This window comes from Sipha flava, unplaced genomic scaffold, assembly GCF_003268045.1.
Source record: "Sipha flava isolate LNK unplaced genomic scaffold, YSA_version1 255_pilon_pilon, whole genome shotgun sequence".
Taxonomy (NCBI): Eukaryota; Metazoa; Arthropoda; class Insecta; order Hemiptera; family Aphididae; genus Sipha; species Sipha flava.
Window position 1 is genome coordinate 100,593 of NW_020272908.1, and position 18,275 is coordinate 118,867.

At 27.6% G+C, this 18,275-nt stretch overlaps 1 protein-coding gene across 1 annotated transcript in view; it reads left to right on the forward strand.

The window, feature by feature from the left end:
• The window catches only part of LOC112684656 (ATP-binding cassette sub-family G member 4-like), a 30,514-nt gene that overhangs the window by 10,912 nt on the left and 1,327 nt on the right, over positions 1–18,275 (forward strand). The window contains 9 exon segments of the mRNA XM_025556277.1: positions 1,116–1,198; positions 1,201–1,233; positions 5,492–5,637; positions 7,212–7,450; positions 16,428–16,547; positions 16,609–16,757; positions 17,265–17,433; positions 17,529–17,629; positions 17,715–17,870. Coding sequence (XP_025412062.1) covers positions 1,116–1,198; positions 1,201–1,233; positions 5,492–5,637; positions 7,212–7,450; positions 16,428–16,547; positions 16,609–16,757; positions 17,265–17,433; positions 17,529–17,629; positions 17,715–17,870 — 1,196 coding nt within the window.

Consider the following 18,275-nt stretch of genomic DNA (forward strand, 5'->3'; position numbering starts at 1 on the left):
ATAGTAGTTTAATCTATCGTTGAGTATATACGTATATGAGTTGAATTGGTAATACTTGATTATTGTAATTAAATATTCTAGATGTTATAAATAATGAATTTGTTGCAAGGGCTGTAGGTAACATGTTCGCGTAACATCCTTTGATTTTATGTCGAAATACTGACAACTGACGGATCACCGATTTGTTCGATAGAATGTTACAAGTTCGCACATTTGTTACACACGAATCTTGTTCGCGAACACATGTTCATCGTTTTGTTACGCTAGTGTGGATGCAGCTTTAGGTTCTAGATTGAAATCATCGAACGAAATAACTTGTTGAAAAACATTCATATATTTTTTTAACGCATTCGCTGTACCTTGAAATGAGTTCAAAAATTCCTATTTAATATTCTTAAAATATATAATATATTAAATTACGAATTTCATAAATGAAATAATAAATATTTATAATTTTAAACGATTATTAACCTAAATGTTATGTTCTCTTTCAATCAACACCGTTTTAGAGTGTAATTTGAAATTGATAAAATTATGAATTATTTTGGTATACGATTATAAAAATTAATTAATTAAATAAACTCTTTAAAATTTTATCCAATACAAAACGTATATTTTTAAAGGGTATATGTTAGGGTGTTTGTTGTGCTCAAATCATAAAACTAATGAATATTTTTCAGAAAAGGTACACTAATATATACCGTAATTAAAATTGCATTCCTTCGAGGCAAGTTAGACATTTAATAGTCATCAACAGCTAATGAACGATTTTATTTTATTTAGTTTGCGCTCATTAAATTTTTGTAGTTACATCAAATTATAGTGATATTTTATAAAGGCCTTTTAACTACTCCATAATATTATGAACAAACAATTTACAGTGGATTTCGCTTGATGTGAACATGTTGGGACCAAACCCATTTGTCCACATTAAGCGGTTGGCCATATAAACCGAACTTAGTTAAAAAAACGTCAATATTTTAGCATCCATAAGTTCTTATTTTGCACACGGAAGTCATAATATTGGAAAAAAATTAAATTGAATTAATAGAAAGTAAATGTATGAGTACAAAATAATTATGAATAATATAATCTCGATATGCATAATTTTTCAGCGTCTTTAAATGCCTGGAAAAAGAGAATTCACTTTGTCCAAAATCGAAATTTTTTCTTTGAGGGAAAGATCTTTTCGACATGTAGTTGAAAACATTCACGATCGAGTTGAAATTCACGGTAAAACTGAAATGATTGTTGTCTAGTTATATATAATTATATATTATTTATTTATATTTTTTGTATTGCTTTGGATAACTTTTCCATACATTTAATTAAACTCATAACGAATTTCCATTTAAGTTTAAAAATTAATGATTTTTATTACTTTTAATAATCTCATAGTTACGATGAAACACAATTGTATTAATTATTAATACATATTATAACGCTATAATAAAATTATTGCCTGTATAAACTAAACCGAGTATCCATATTATGCAGAAAATTCACAAAATTAAATTATATTAATCTATCAATACAAAGTAAAATTACTATAGTTTTCAGAGCAAATAACAAAATCCGAGCAGTTTAAAAAATTTTGGGTTCAATGTTTTTCTCGACAAAAAATTTATAATTTTGCCTTTTTAAAGTTATATTTTAAATCGACCAATGATAATATTAATGAATTTGATGAAATATTATTACATCATTTTTATGTATCTATTTTTTTGCCTCAAATAGATGTTCCTGATTTTTAGGGATTCGAAATTTTTTTTAAAAATATAAGGGCTCTGTGGATAAAAAAAGTTTGAGAACTGCTCTATGTAATCGTATAGATTGTTGATTTTCTACGTTAAGACGTTTCAATACTTCAATACTAGGGGCGTCGGAGGTGAACGAAATAAGGCTAAAGTGTCTTCACCCACATAGTTATTGGTGGTTTTACTTTCTGGATAGGATGACGGTCCAGAGATAACAGACCGCTAACGTGTATCAAGCATAACCTAACCTAATTGCTAACCAATATAAAACTACCTTTCGACCGTAACAAAAACATCCAACTGTCCTAAATTTCCATTGATTAATAAAAAAATAAATACTCAATACATAACCATAATGTCATATTGAAAAAGTATGTTATAATGAATTCATATTAATAATATTATAAATTTTTGCTTTTCATAAATAGGTTAGGGTTATAACTAGTTTATTATTTCACAAGAAGAAAACGAGTTGCTGTTACAAAATTAAATTTAAAAATTGAAATATTTCAAGTGCATAAAATATTGGAAAATGAATGAAATGTACATTACAACGTAATTGAATTTATTAACACATGGATTTTTATTCAAAGCTATAAACGAAATTCTGGCAACATAATTATTTACGTCATCATTTTTGTTTGTGTAGTATAAAATGTTCACCTTTAACGAATAATATTTACAGCTACGGTTAGAGAAGATTGAAATAATTGGTGTCATTGGGCGGAAAGGTAATCGAAGGTAATAACGCAAATAGATTTTCAAATAAATATTAAATGAGCAATGAAAACAAAATATATTAATTTAGACTAAAAATGTCGTATAAAATAAATTTATGAATTCAGTATAAATCACATGGGTTTTACAATTATATCTATAGTTTATAATTATGTTAACTCACGTTATTACTGATTTCGTATAATATATCTCAAAATCTGCTCTAGAAGCTTTACGCTGTAAACTTTTTTACTGTAAATTTAACATAAATGATACTGGTAATTTCTTCGACTTTTATAGTTTTCTTAAGCTGCAAAACTTTAATATAATTTTAACATTTGAACAAAGTTATACTTCTTTTGATAATACTAGTGATTTGATTGTTTTCGGCTAAAATTTAATTTAATTTTTATTTCGTTTGGAACTCTATAAAATTTCTAGTTTTATTATAACTGAATTTGATGCTCACTTTTTTTATTTATTATCTTAACTGTAATCTATAGTAGATACTGAAATTCGTATTAACCGACCTTCACGTTCAAAACGCTTGTTTTCTGAATATGATGATTTATCATTGGATTCAACATTTTAAATGTATTAAAATTAATTTTATTTATTTTTCCGCTCTAACACTTTACATTTGTTGTTAACGTTATAAATAACTGAACCAACATATCAAATCATAAGCATTTTGAACCGGTATCTTACTGACTTTTCAAGTATAACAAAAATAATAACTTATATTCAAACGTTCATTTGTAGAAACCAATATTTGTATTAACAGTTATCACTTCTATATCCGGGTGCATTAACAAAATCATATTAGTACTAAGCTAATGATAATTACTGTTTTTCAACACAAACACATTAGAAACTAATTGTTTCTTGCCAGAAAAAAAAAATATAATTTATTCAATGAAAAATATTTGAACTTTAAAATTAAGTACTCTAGACCTTGAATATTTAGACAATTGAAAATGAATTACTGTCGATATGATTGCAAAAAGAAGTTATTACAACTTTATTATTGAAAAATCTTCAATATTTTCGATTTACATAAATTTTATTTTGTAAATCATATTTTGGAGTGATGTACAATAACTTATGTATACAGTTTTAATTAATAAATACAATTATTTTTATTTTAAACTCTTACATTGAATACATAACATGCTAATAGTTAAATACATATATTGTACAATTTACTTTATTCTCCGTTTTAATTAATGTATTCCGAGAAAACGTTATATATACGTTATAATCATCTAACAAAAATGTATTAAAACTAATATCTTTTAAATAACAACAATAAATACTCTGCTAAAATTATGCTATAAACATTTGTATAAGTTACAATAATTATTTTTGGGAAAAAATAGCATTGAAGGTATTATTGTATTATCATTACAACTTTAATTTATAACTATTACACATACAATTTAGTTCATCATCAATATTTTATTTATGTAACCATATATATTATGCGTAAAAAAAACTTTGATTATCACAGACTTATACTAGTTTTTATTCCATATGTGCATATGCTGTCAACAGTTGAAATCTTTCTTTGTTAAATATTTTAAGTTCACTTAATAGTAAAATAATAATTAAACTAAAACGTTTATTGATGCAACATGATTATATAATTATCAGTTAGATTTCAACTGGAGCATAAATTAAAATAAATTATTTCTGATTCATACAGGTATGTGCTATGTCGTTAATATTACTGTAAATTACTTAAACCTTGTCTTTTAATTGTTTTTATCATAACTTTAATTATTTCGTTCAGTGTATGTCTTCATAATAAACTTACCTTGGATTTTAAAATTTAATCGTACTCAAAATCGTTCCCAGATTTTAAAAATGTAACTTTTTAATTTTTTATTGATTTTTATGAAGCATCAATAATATAAACTTTGACCGTTAAAATGTTGTTATACATTTTGATTTTTATGAGTTTATAGAAGTTATTTGTTAGAAATTTTACATAGAATAGAATTCATCAGTTTTCAAAAAAAGTAAAAATTATCCTCTATTCGAGTTTTACTTTTTTTTAACATTTTTTTTACAAAAAAAAAATTTTAATTAAATTTTTTATAATTTAAAAAAATTTTAAAATAATTGTTATTAAAATTTATATAGAAGGACATAAAAGTTAACGTAATATATTTAGCGATTTTTATTGTTATTATAACTTTTAATAAATATACATTTTGCTTAGATTTATTTTTATAAGTTTGCCTTTTATTGAACAATACTTAATTATATATATGTATGTATGTATAATAAAATATCAATAATTTAATCGAGATTATAAAATTATATTTTTATACCTATTTTAAACCATACACCAACAAAATGTTAAAACTGTATATCATGGAAATATATAAAATTGTGATATTTAAAGTGATATTTAAAATGGTTTTTTTTTTCACCTTAAGGCTATAATTACTGGACGTTTAGTATCCTGTTTAAAATTAAATAAAATGAATTTCATCATACTACAATGATTATTTTTATTTATTATCTTACGCTCATCTTTAAAACAATAACCACTTAATATTACTTCTATAATGTACATAATATACAATAAGATATACCTATATAAAATATTTCAAAATTACTAATTATTTTTGGACATTTAAAAACTAGATATTATTCAATGCCATAAACTACATTAAAAAATAAATAACTGGAAATCCTCGACATATTTAATTCAAAACATAAATATTGAACTTTGGATACTATTGAAAATTAATTCAGGAAATAGCCTCGAAATATCCTTTAAACATAATAATATATAATCTGACGTTGCTGAATTTCATCGATTGAGCAAAACGATTTATCATATTTACTTATCTTGTTATTTTTGTTGTTGTTATTGTTATTGTTCTTAGTGTCACTAATAGTACTATTTTAATTTTTACGAGCTAAAACATAATATTTTCACAATAATTACATCTGATCATTATTTTGGCCATATAATCTAAATAAACATTATTTATTTTTTTTAGGTGAACGAGGTACTGGAATTATTGGGGGTATCGGTGTGCCGTAACACTTACGTGGAGAAATTGTCCGGAGGTCAGCGCAAGCGTTTGTCTGTCGCCCTTGAATTAGTCAACAATCCACCGGTGATATTTCTAGACGAGCCCACCACGTGAGTTCAATATTGCAAATTCTTATTATTACTGTTTGTTTTCATGGGACATGGGTTAAGTCAATCGAACTATAGCGTCCGGACGCGTCTTACTGAATAATAAAAATTATATGCAAATAATAGACGTAGAGATATCATATAAATTTAAACGGTTTGTCAGTATACAGTGGGGTCCGTTGTTATACTATGCAATAATCCGAAACCGAAACGTCAAAAATGTCCCGAATAATATCTAGCGACTTGTAAACCCAAAGAAATTTAAAAAAAAAAAAATGTTTACTTGGTAAGATCGCATATATTGATAACGTTCAAACGCTTAACAATTAAAATCAATATTATTTTATATAATTATACTGTGCATATTTTGTGTAACAGTATTTAGATGTTGTTAGTTATTGCTATTTCTATATAAACTACATACAATTTTTAATTTTAATACAACAAATTATCTACTAAGTCAGATAACTATTACATAAAATATAATATACGTTAACTATGGATCCAAAAATAATTTAAACCGTAATTATTTGGTGATTATTTCTCTAATGTATACAAATTTTTACTGAGAAAACATAATAATTATAAGCATACACTAAATTACATCTACCTATTTCTTTTCCTTATTATACGATATTAACTTTCGATTTTTAAATGGTACTCACCTATAACTTATAGTATATTATTCTGTCTCCGCTTTGATCTTACACTACTTCCTTCTCATTCCTTTAAACTTTCCTTAAATGAATCTCCTCTTTGCTCACTTCATAACGATTCTATGGTTTGTGACATTGATCACTTACTATTCGTTTTCTCCAGTTTATCACCACATTGTGGCCGACTTTTGTCCCTTTAAATTCCTTTAATATTCCCATTAATATCTAAAATATTCTTTCGAACCAACAAAAATAATATCACTCTTAATATTATTCTATATTTTTTAATATAATACCGGTTTTTAGTTTAATTGTAAATCTTCCCTCTTTATTTTTATGAAGAATACTTCGTTTTTCCTTTAATATTATCTACTCTATTTCTTTCATTATTTAATTACAAATAAAAAGTTTAAATAAAAAAATAACCTATATTATACTATAGTAACCTATGGTTTTAGTTTCAAATATATAGAAAATAATATTTCTAAATATATTAAAACTACTATCGGAGTTTTCTTAGTCGATATGTACGTATAATTCGGTTTTAAACCATCTTTACAGGTTGGATCATAGGATTAAAAAAAATGTACAGTCTTAATTTTTTTTTTTTTTTTGTGAAATTACACTAAAAATCACACTACTAATTGAGAATTAAATTTGATTTTATTTCAAAAACATTTGAAAACAAAAATACGTAGGTACCCGTACCGAGTACGGTGTTGGGACGTTTGCTTAAAAAAAAAATCATACTGTATAGAACACGTTTGAAAACTTTTTAAACACTCTGTACTCGGTCGCGTCCAATGTTTACGTAAAAAATCGATGGTTAAAACACGTTTGACTGTCAAGGTCGAAAATAAAGAATTACAATGAATACTCTATGATAATAAACATATTTTAATCCAATATTTTCGTCCGCAGTGGGCTGGACATAGTAGCGATCAAACAGTGCGTTACCCTGTTGGTCGATCTCGCTAAACAAGGAAGGACCGTGGTGTGCACCATACACCAGCCCAGCTCATCCTTATACCACATGTTTGACCACGTATACATGCTGGCCAGAGGATCTTGCATATACAACGGATCACCCAGACAGTTAGTTCCGTTCCTTGCCCAAATCGGACACGTTTGCAAACCCACATATAACCCGGCTGATTTCGGTACGCCTATACGTATTATGAAATTATTTATCATTACATTTTATTATTTTTTAATAAATGTGTTGTAACACATCGTTTATCGATTCATATGCGATAATTCGATCGTCTGGTAAAGCGATACTTTTGGTTTTGGAAAGATAACGAAAATAATAATTGCATTTGGCTGCTGAAAAGTTATTCAAGTTCGTCAACAAATCAAATAAATGATAAAAATGTTTGATGAATGATCGCGCGAATTTTATCGGTAGGCCCGAACACGCGTGCGTTGGACGACTAGGTTGCGGTAACGTCACTCACGTAATCGTTTTCGATCATATTACTACGGTTCCATTGATCGATAGATTTCCTATTACTAATAAAACTGAGTTTATACTAAACACCGTCCCCCCCTAGTAAAATAATTGTCGTCCATTTGGTCGAACCACGGGGGTTTTATTCATTCGACCATATTACATGACATACAGTCACCGCAAAGTTGACTCCGTCAGATTCGTGCGTACATGTGTATCTTAATAGATCCTGTATTAAGATGACATGGTACGTTTAATCAAGATTTAATCAAGATTTTAAGTATACAGAGAAGACGTTCGTGGCAAGTTTCTATATCACTTGTTTTAAAAATTACACGGTACGGCTAAGCACGACACGGTGTGAATCTACGAGATCGTAAGAAATACCCAAACTGCCGTGATGTGATCATTTTCGACGAGATCGAAACGATTGGCTATAGTTATACGTGTCTCTCCGAGATTCCCACGAAAACACACTCGCGCGCATCATCCTACACAGAAAACATTTCAAGGACGAACCGTATTTCCGTACGTTACGCGCGTTTCGAGAGTAAAACCGTCTTCGGCAACGCGTCGGTAATCCTGTTGGTATGTCGTTGAAAACTGCACCATAACAAAATCTCAATGACAACGACTAGTTATTGTAGCTATACGGTTTACCGTAAATAACGTATGATAGGCCCGTTTGCACCATAACGAGTTTATTAATTGTATTTTCGCCGACTGCGTGACGTTAAAAAAAAATCATCAACTCAAGGTGGTTTATATTCTACTAGGTCCATTAAAATGACAACATGTGGACTTTTGTTTCGCCAAACATACGAATTCCGTTTTTCGCTGCGATTAAATAGATATGCATGTTTCTTGACAACAGGTACATCACGTAGTAATTGATCATTTTTTTGTTTTTATATAAACGTATACATCTTGATAATATTTAAAAAACATATTGACAAAAGGAATTTTATCCCTTCGTGATGCATCTCCTTTAAAGTTCATCCCAGTATTTTAATTTCGAATAAATCCCTGTAAAGTGAACGACAAAGCACTCATGGCAGATAAAACATGTTCTATTATTGATTTCCTCGTTGTATTCGTTTCGGACCGAAGAAAACATAAAACCTCTAAATGAAATTTTCAAACGCAAATTAGCAACTGCATTGATGAAGAAACAACTCATCGTATTCTTTTTTTCAATCAAAGTCAACACAATTAACTACGGAGAGTTAATTGTGTTTTGAATAGAGAACTACTTCTAGTTATTTCTCGTTCCAATTAATGTACTAAACTTTTATGAAAAATACCGTGATAATTACGATTTTTCACTTCGTAATTATTGATTATAACAAAACTGGGATGCCCTAATTTCGAGATGGATTTATTTATTCCATCAGATCAGCTAATAAGTGTCATAGAAACCTTGAATTAAATCAGCACAATTTTAATTTTTATGGAATTTTAATCTTAACTCACACATAGCGGGGATAAATGTCCTTGTAGTTCTTTCGTGATTTTACTCTCTACAACTACTCGTACCTACTTAAATACAATACCACGATTAAAAAATTTCTCACAGTATCTAGTGTATTAGCTTATATTAAACTCATGTTTTATAAAAGCTTAAAGAACCTTAATGATAATATCATATAATATATGAATAAACGGAGTTTCCCGTTTCTGCCAAAAGCCATTTCCACCAAAAAAGTTCGGAAACCATTGGTTTTAATTTTTAAGTAATATTGAATTTATATTATGGTATGTGTAACAGACATTTCTAATGTATACACTGAAAACCGTCGATAATAACGGTTAATAATAACGGTACACTGTTCGATATACTGTATCATAGTTTATTTATAATTCGCACACAATAATTATCTGACAAATGTTAAATTCTTATGTTTTCATTCAGTATCTGTTCTTTTTGTCACCAGAGCACTTAAACGTTCTTACTTACTTACCGTTCTTAAAATGGAATTTGTTGTAAGTAAATGATGTAAAAAAATGTTGATTTTTGATGGATTTAAATATGTTTTTGATTATACGTCACAAACAAATGTAACTCGGTGGAGATGTTTTATGAAAAATTGTCGGGCCAATATTTTTGAAAAAGAAAAAGTAATATTTACAACGAAAAGTATGTTTTTTATCTACGAGTAAAATAAATATATTTATTTAATTATTTATTTATTTATGACGATATGTATTTTTTCAAAACTCTATCGAGAAAATATTTGACCTATCCTTGTTTTTTACTTCATAAATAGTTAAATATAATGGACATATTATAATATGAAATCATGTAATACTTTAAAAACTCTAATACTATTATACCTATATTCGACTAATATATTATTATTATCTACTTTTATTAAAATTTATAATGAAAGAATAGTTAACAATTGTACATGTTTCCCAAACGTCTTATCACAAAAATAAATTTTGGCGGAAACGAGAATCATACCTTTTTCATTTCTGATGATATAGGGCTATGCGTAAGTCAAGGAACCGGATTTTGGTGAAAATGGTACATGCGCGTATTATCCGACCCTCTCTATGATCGTTAAAATTTTTGTATACATATTAAAATTTGTACGAGATTAGAGTAGAATTAGTTGCTTTAGATTTAACTTGTGGTTGCAAACTATAATCGAATGAATGAGTTTATTTATAAGATTATATAGATATAAAAACGGTTTCTTAAATTTAATTTCATCAAATTTGCATCAAAAGTTATTTTTCTTAAAAAGTATATCATATAAAAAGAAAATGTTTGTAATAGGTATCTATAAGCCAGATAAAAAGGCAGGTATACCGCTTCTAATATGAAACTCAACACATGCTTATGAGTTCACCACAATTTATAATAGATTATATCTATACCATGAGTCACGCACACAATTTATAAGTCACAATAGTCCTAGATACATTTATATTATTTACACGTATACAGTGGCGTAGCCAAGGGGGGGTAAGGGGCTAAGGGGGCTATAGCTTCCCCCATGGGCCGTGTGTATATGTATAATGTATCTTGACTATTTAATAGAATCAATGCTCGTTTTAATCAAAGGCTTATTGATGTTATGCCACTTGAAGGACTTATTCCGGCCAATTTAAATATGTATGACGATAAAAATATTATAAAAGCTGCTAAAATATATGTCCAAGATTTCCATGATGATACCTCATCTACAATCAATGCTGACCTGTTCATATGGAGGCAACAATGGAGTCAAAATACTATTCCAAAACCGAATTCTGCTCTTGATTCACTCTCTCATCGCACCAATCTTCGACCTAACATTAAAATACTTTTACAATTATTCGCCACGTTACCAGTTACCTCTTTCACTCCGGAAAGAACGTTTTCAGCACTTAATCGCTTAAAATTTTTTTTAAGAAGCACTATGTCGGAAAACAGACTGAATGGATTAGCTATGGCTAATATAAATAAAAAAGAGCAATTCCATGAAAGTGAAATAATAACTGAATTTGCCAGAAATTCGCCTAAGAGAATGCAGCTGTCAGAGTGGAGCAAGTGACTGAACACTGAAACCAAAATTATTATTATTATTATAAATTATATATTAATCAATATTTTTAAAACTATACTAAAATGCTACTACTAAAATGCGTTTAGAAACTTGGTGATAGATGGGGGGGGGGGGTAAGAGTGAATTCTCATATCCTCTCTTACCTTACTTATCCAAAAAAAGTGGTTAGCCCCCCCCCCATTTAAAAATCCTGGCTACGCCACTGCACGTATAATATTAATAAAAATTGAATGGAATGAATGGATTGGACATGTATTAAGGCATGTTGGATTGCTAGGATTAATCATAGAAGGCTGCGTGGAAGAAAAATATGCTAGAGGAAGACTACAAATGGAATATATGCAAAAAATAATAGAGGACCAAGGGTGTACTTCTTATAAAGAGATAAAGAGGAAGGCAAGTAACAGGGAAGAGTGGAGAATTGCTACAAACCAATCCTAGGATTGAATACTAAAGAAAAAAAAATTAATAAAAAAAAATTGACTTAATATTTTTAGGAATCAATTTAAAACAATTTTACAACATTCAAAATATAATATTAATCGTTTCGTTTGAACCAATATTATGAACTAATTTTATTATTTACAGTATAGTTCGAATTGTATAAAATAACTAAATCGATTTATATTTAGAATTATAAATAAATAGTTATTGGTATTAGACATTAATCTATTAGACATTAGTCATTACTAAAGAACGGATTTAATTGCATTAAAAATATTTTAAAATTGCACTAAAAAGATGCTAAAATTGCAATGAAAATGTATCAAAATTTTAGTATAAATATGTTAAAATTGCAAGGAAATACATTAAAATTACATAGTGAAATCATATCAAATATATAACCATTAATTACTTACTTAAATAATATTATGGATATTTATATATTTACAAAATATATCATTTTTTTAAATTAAAATTTATAATTATATACATCTCTAAATTGTGTTTTTGAAAATTGTATCGTCTGTTATTTAAAATATGTTTTTATAATGAAAAAGTACGTTCAACGTCGATGCTTGTTATCGATACATATTTAAAACAATTTAAAAATTGAGTGTTATATCTAAATAAACATTTTGATTTCCTGTTATAAACTCAGAGTAAGTTTTAATAGTTTTATATCCTTCATTTTTTTTAAGACATATTTTAATTTATCTTTAACTATTTTTACATTAGGACCGGGAATGTTTATAAAAATATTTATACTAAATATTTTTATTTAGTTAGTATTTGTTTAGTATTTATTTATTTAATATTTATACTAAATATGTTTAAACTATTAAGTAAATTACTGTTTGATTCTTCAAAACTTGTGAGTTTTGTGGATAACCCAGATAAATATAATTTTAAAAATCCTAAACTACATTTAACTACATGTAAAAATGTACGTCGTAGTTATATTTTTTTTTTTTTGTAAAATCAGTTTGGAAATAATAATTTGTATATGTTAGCTTCACATGAAGTATACAAAAATTGCAATAATTGCAAAAAATTGCATTATTAAATTAAATAGGAAGACTGTAATTAATCTGATTCATATACATATTTGATTAGATTTGATTTATTGGGTATCAATAAAAAGTTGCAATATCAATTAAATTGGGTCATTAGTCATTACATTTTAAATAAAGTCCACTTCCGTTTTCGTTCAGCGTTTTTACATGTTGTATATTTGAAACAGGAATGATTAAAAAAAAAATTAACTCATAAATAAATAGTCATTTACGTACTAATTGAATGTACAACAAACGTTATAACTTTTACTTCTTCGTAAATCTACGTTATACTAAATGTATAATAAGCAATCTAAATTGATATATGTTGGTAAGTGTCAAAATAATTGTATAAACTCGAGTAGTGATTTTTTGAAATTTGCTATATTACATAAAATAATATACTTTTTAGTATGTTTAAATTAGAAAATACATCTCCTAATATTAAAAATGTTTACTTCACTAAATGAAAATATTTACATTAAAATCATACTGCCTAATTGCGTATAAAATGCAAATATATTTATTTTTTATGAACTTTTTTATTTATAGCCACCATTCTGAATTTTGAACTTAGTTATTAATCCTATTCTCTTGAAAATCGCGAGTTTTTTTTGACAATACTTTTTATTTTAAAGATTTTGAAATGGTTATTTTATTTTATACTCATGAACTCAAATATTTTGTATTATTACAGTGCAATTTTTATTTACATTAGTGTATTAAGGCTAATAAATTCAAGGTCACTGGTATCAATAAATAATTACGTAACTTTTATGGATTATTTTAGCAAAAACCTCTCTTCGCAAATTTGATTTGAATAAATTATATGTCATTCGCTTGGAAAATAATTATCCTACGGCTTAGGATTTAATATATTATTCTTTATTTTGTGTTCCACGAAAATAAGATATTCCATTATATTTGTTGATTATAAATTCTATATCTGTAGTCTTGAAATGTCTAAAAGTTCACTATTTTTTTATATATTGTGTAGACATATTTATATAACAAAAAAATTATTTTTTGTGTAAATAATATAAATTAATAATATTAAAAATTAAAATATTTAAAAATATATATCAAATAATACATAGTATAAAGATTAAAATTTATTTATTTCATAATATTGATTTTAATAATTTTGAAAAATGTTATAAAAAATTTCGATTTTTTTTTTTAACCAACTGTTTAAATTCTAATTGAATGTAAAACATTATTTCATTTGTGTTAATTATGGTATCTATTATCTCTAAATTTATGATTTGTCATAAATTTTATGTTTAAAATCTTATTATATATTTCTGATTGCACCAAGGTGAGTAAAGATAAACCAAGAAGTAATGAGTATCATCAAGTATTCCTATCGGTTATTTTTCTTGTAATTTCTATGTAAGTATAATTTTTAAACATTTATTCAGTTGATTATTTTTTACTAGACTAACCGCTGCCGATTCATTACTGTGATATAAAACAAGCTAGTAATATAACTAACTGAAACTATATAAATCAATACTTATCATCAGTGTCGTACATTAGATTTTCTTATGGGGGGGGGGGGGTATTATATACTTACATAGTTTTTATGACAATATCAAACATCTATTTTATACCTCCTCAAACGACAAACTAATGTTCTTGTTATTCTCTCATAATTGACAAATACTACATTTTATACACACGTTAAAATATTCATAATGTACATATTTTTCATTTTTATCAATTTTAAATTGAAATTTTTTTTTAGTCATTGGGAGGGATTTATCTCAATCCCCTCCCCTATTTGTACATCACTGCTTATCATAATATTCAGAAGTTAGTATATAAAATTCTATCTTCTACATTTTTTTTTGTTAAAGAATGGAAAATCAAATATTATTTTCCAAACAACCTAATTACTATAAACATTTAATTTATTTTTTATATGTATATATTACTTTCAAAAAATACACTAAAATATTAAAATAAAAATATATAATAAATAAATCTATATATATAAAAATGTCAAGTCACAGTGTATGTGACCATACTCCTCCAAAACGACTTAACCAATTTTAATGCCATTTTGTATATACATTTGGTAGGTCTGCAAATATGTTTTTATCTATTTTTTATACTCCTAAGTGCTATTGTTTAAAAAATCATAGTTTAATTTAATAATTTTTGACCTGCTCAATAACTGTGCAATTGAAAATGAATTATTAAATGATACTATTTAAAAATTATTAAAAACTATTAAAAAGCTATTAATTTTATTTTTGGTATTAAATGACGGGTATTGCATCAATATTAAACAACAAGATCCCGCAACAGATGCCAAAACAAATAAAAATGTTAGTTCGAAGAATTATAATGCATATCGGATACAGCTTTGTCAACAATTCATGGCGACATGTATGTAAAGATAGAGAGCGAACGATTACGATACTTGCAATTCAATCAAAAAAAGCTGCGTGCAGAAGATTCTCAAAACAATTGTTAGATATTGGTTATGGGAAAGTTACTACAGATGAAACGGGATGCATATACAATTACCAACCAATTTCTGCACAATCATTGATTCGCAAGATGCTCTCATTTACCAGATATTTCCCAATATACACAGACAATACACAAATCATGAGTGGGTAGCAGAAAAAGCAATTTTAGCAGCAAAAAATGTGCACGTCAACGAATTGAATCTCAAGATATAACAATTGTTACCAGAAGACTTGTCATACAAATCTATTGATACAGTTTGCAATGCTACTGAAACTGTAAATTATCCAACAATTTTTAAACTCATTGGATTTCCCAGGCATACCACCGCATAATTTATAACTGAAGGTTGGTTCTCCGGTTATTTTGCTTCGTAATTTGAACCCACCACGGTTGTGCAACAGCACACGATTAGTCATTAAAAAATTAATGAAAAATGTTATCGAAGCCATCATTTTAAATGGCAAATTCCGAGGTGAAAATATATTATTAACGCGAATCCCTATTATACCCACAGATGTGCCAATACCATTTAAACGCCTTCAATTTCCAATTATATTGACATTTGCAATGACTATCAATAAGTCTCAAGGCCAAACGATGTCTATCTAAAGCTTAGATTTGAGCACATCATGTTTTTCACACGGACAGTTATACGTGGTGTGCTCTCGAACTATCCAGTTTGTTTGTGTTTGCGAAATATAGGATAACAAAAAATATTGTACACTCTGTTGCATTTAGGGATTGATATTGTTTTTTACTAATGTTATAATAATTAGCCATTTATATAATTTTAAAGGATCAATTTTAATAAATTATTAAAAAAATAAATATTTGATGTTTTTTCATTTTTATATTTCGTCACCGTTCACAGCACTTCATAACTCTTCCACTTATATACCACATCCTTACACACTTATATTAAATTAGTTATTTTTTTATAGCAAAAAATTCTCTAGAAATAATTTATATAACAAAACAACGTTTGTCGGATCAGCTAGTGTATATATATATATATAATAAAAACACTATTAAAAATAATATAGTTACTATTTAAATACATGATATACACACTATAGTATAAATACTGAATATGTCCTATGTAAATATACATTTAATACGAAAAGCAACATATAATAGTTATGATTTATATTTTTAGTTTTCGAAGTGTTAGACAACGATACAATAGTTGAGCTAACCAAAGAGATACAAAACGGAAAAATGATATTATGTGATGATTTAGACGAGATGGAAAAAAACGTTTCAACCTCTAAACTTTGTAAGTAATGAATCGACTCGTAATGAAATAAGCATTTTTCTATTAAAAACTTAATATTTAGGTCGGAATGAAACGCTAATTGCATTACCGCCAGTCTTCGACGATCACAAATCACAAATCAAGGAATCCGATTTAGAATACCCGTCATCGTTCTCAACGCAGTTTTCCATATTATTGGAAAGGAAAACCAAACAGTTCATTAGAAATAAGGTGAGTTAGTTATTTTATGTTTAAATTAAATATAAAATGCATTATAGACTATTTTTCGGCTAAAGTAAACAACGATATTATCGTAAATTGACTGATATTATTCGGTATTAAAATGTTGTACCTAATAATATGGAATGCACATTTTATACAACGAAATATTAATGATATACATAGATACTTCAAACGTAAACAAAAAGAGACCTCGTGGTAATTATATTATGGTCAAATATTAACAACCGTTTAAAATCTTATAACAACAATAACAATCACTGCTGCATGATACTTCGAGGCCAGTTTTTGCTTTACCAGATATTAACATATAATCAATGAGACATATTTATATTATATAATTTGGGGAAGAGTTCTCGAAAATGAGATTTCGTTAAAATATGTACACCGCGATAGTTAATATATAATACATATTAATACTGTATGTGTGTGTATGAACGTAATTTACCGTATTTGTGAACTGATAAATATACTATGTATTGGTTATGTGTTGCACAGATTGGTCTATGGATATCGTTCTTCCATCATGCTTTTTCAGCGTTACTTATCGGCAGCATTTACTACGGGATCGGTTTGGACGGTAGCCACCCATTCGAGAACTTTAAGTTTTGCATCAGTGTTGTCGTCTTCTTCGTTTATACTCACATCATGGGACCAGTACTCACGTGTAAGTAAACAACTTCAACGCCAAACATAGTTATCATAATTATAATGTTATCGTCTGATTATTGTTATATTTTCTTCTACATGCAAATCCTGCAGTTCCGTCGGAAGTCAAATTACTGCGGCGAGAATATTTTAATCGTTGGTACAGTCTTAAATCGTACTTCTTCGCGTCTATGATTACATCCTTGCCGAGTATGGTGAGTAAAAATCTCAAGATTAAACGATTATAATAACAATAACGCGATTGTAATGCACGGACAATAAATTCATTTTACTTTTCAGTTATTATTTGGATCGCTATTCATTTTCATCGTATACTTCTTGTCCGCTCAACCGATAGAGTGGATAAGGTTCACCCAATTCATGGGCGTTGGACTGTTTACCGGCTACATATCCGAAGGATTAGGTGTCCTCATTGGATCATCAGTAAATAACGCTGTAAGTATAGCTTTATCAATTATATTTTCTATACTTGTATGATATACGAATCCACAGCGCGTTAAGTTCGTTTTTCAAACACAATATATAAAAGTTGTAGTACCATACAGTGGCGTGGTGACAAAATCTCTAACTCTGGCGCACTTATATAAAAGCATCCACCATTATAAGAATAACGCGCTCTCTTTAAACTGTATTTTTGTGCACTATATAATATTGATTGACAGTTTTGTCGTATAATTATAAATATTATTCGATGGCTGATACTTGTATCTGTAGATGAATTATAATCAAAATAGGAAGTTGTAGGTGCCTAGTTTTGGAACCTTTACCTACGGCCCAGGGGTACCCACCTAGACCTGTCGCTAGGCCACAAGCAAGTCATGCGTTCCTTAAGGGCGGCTT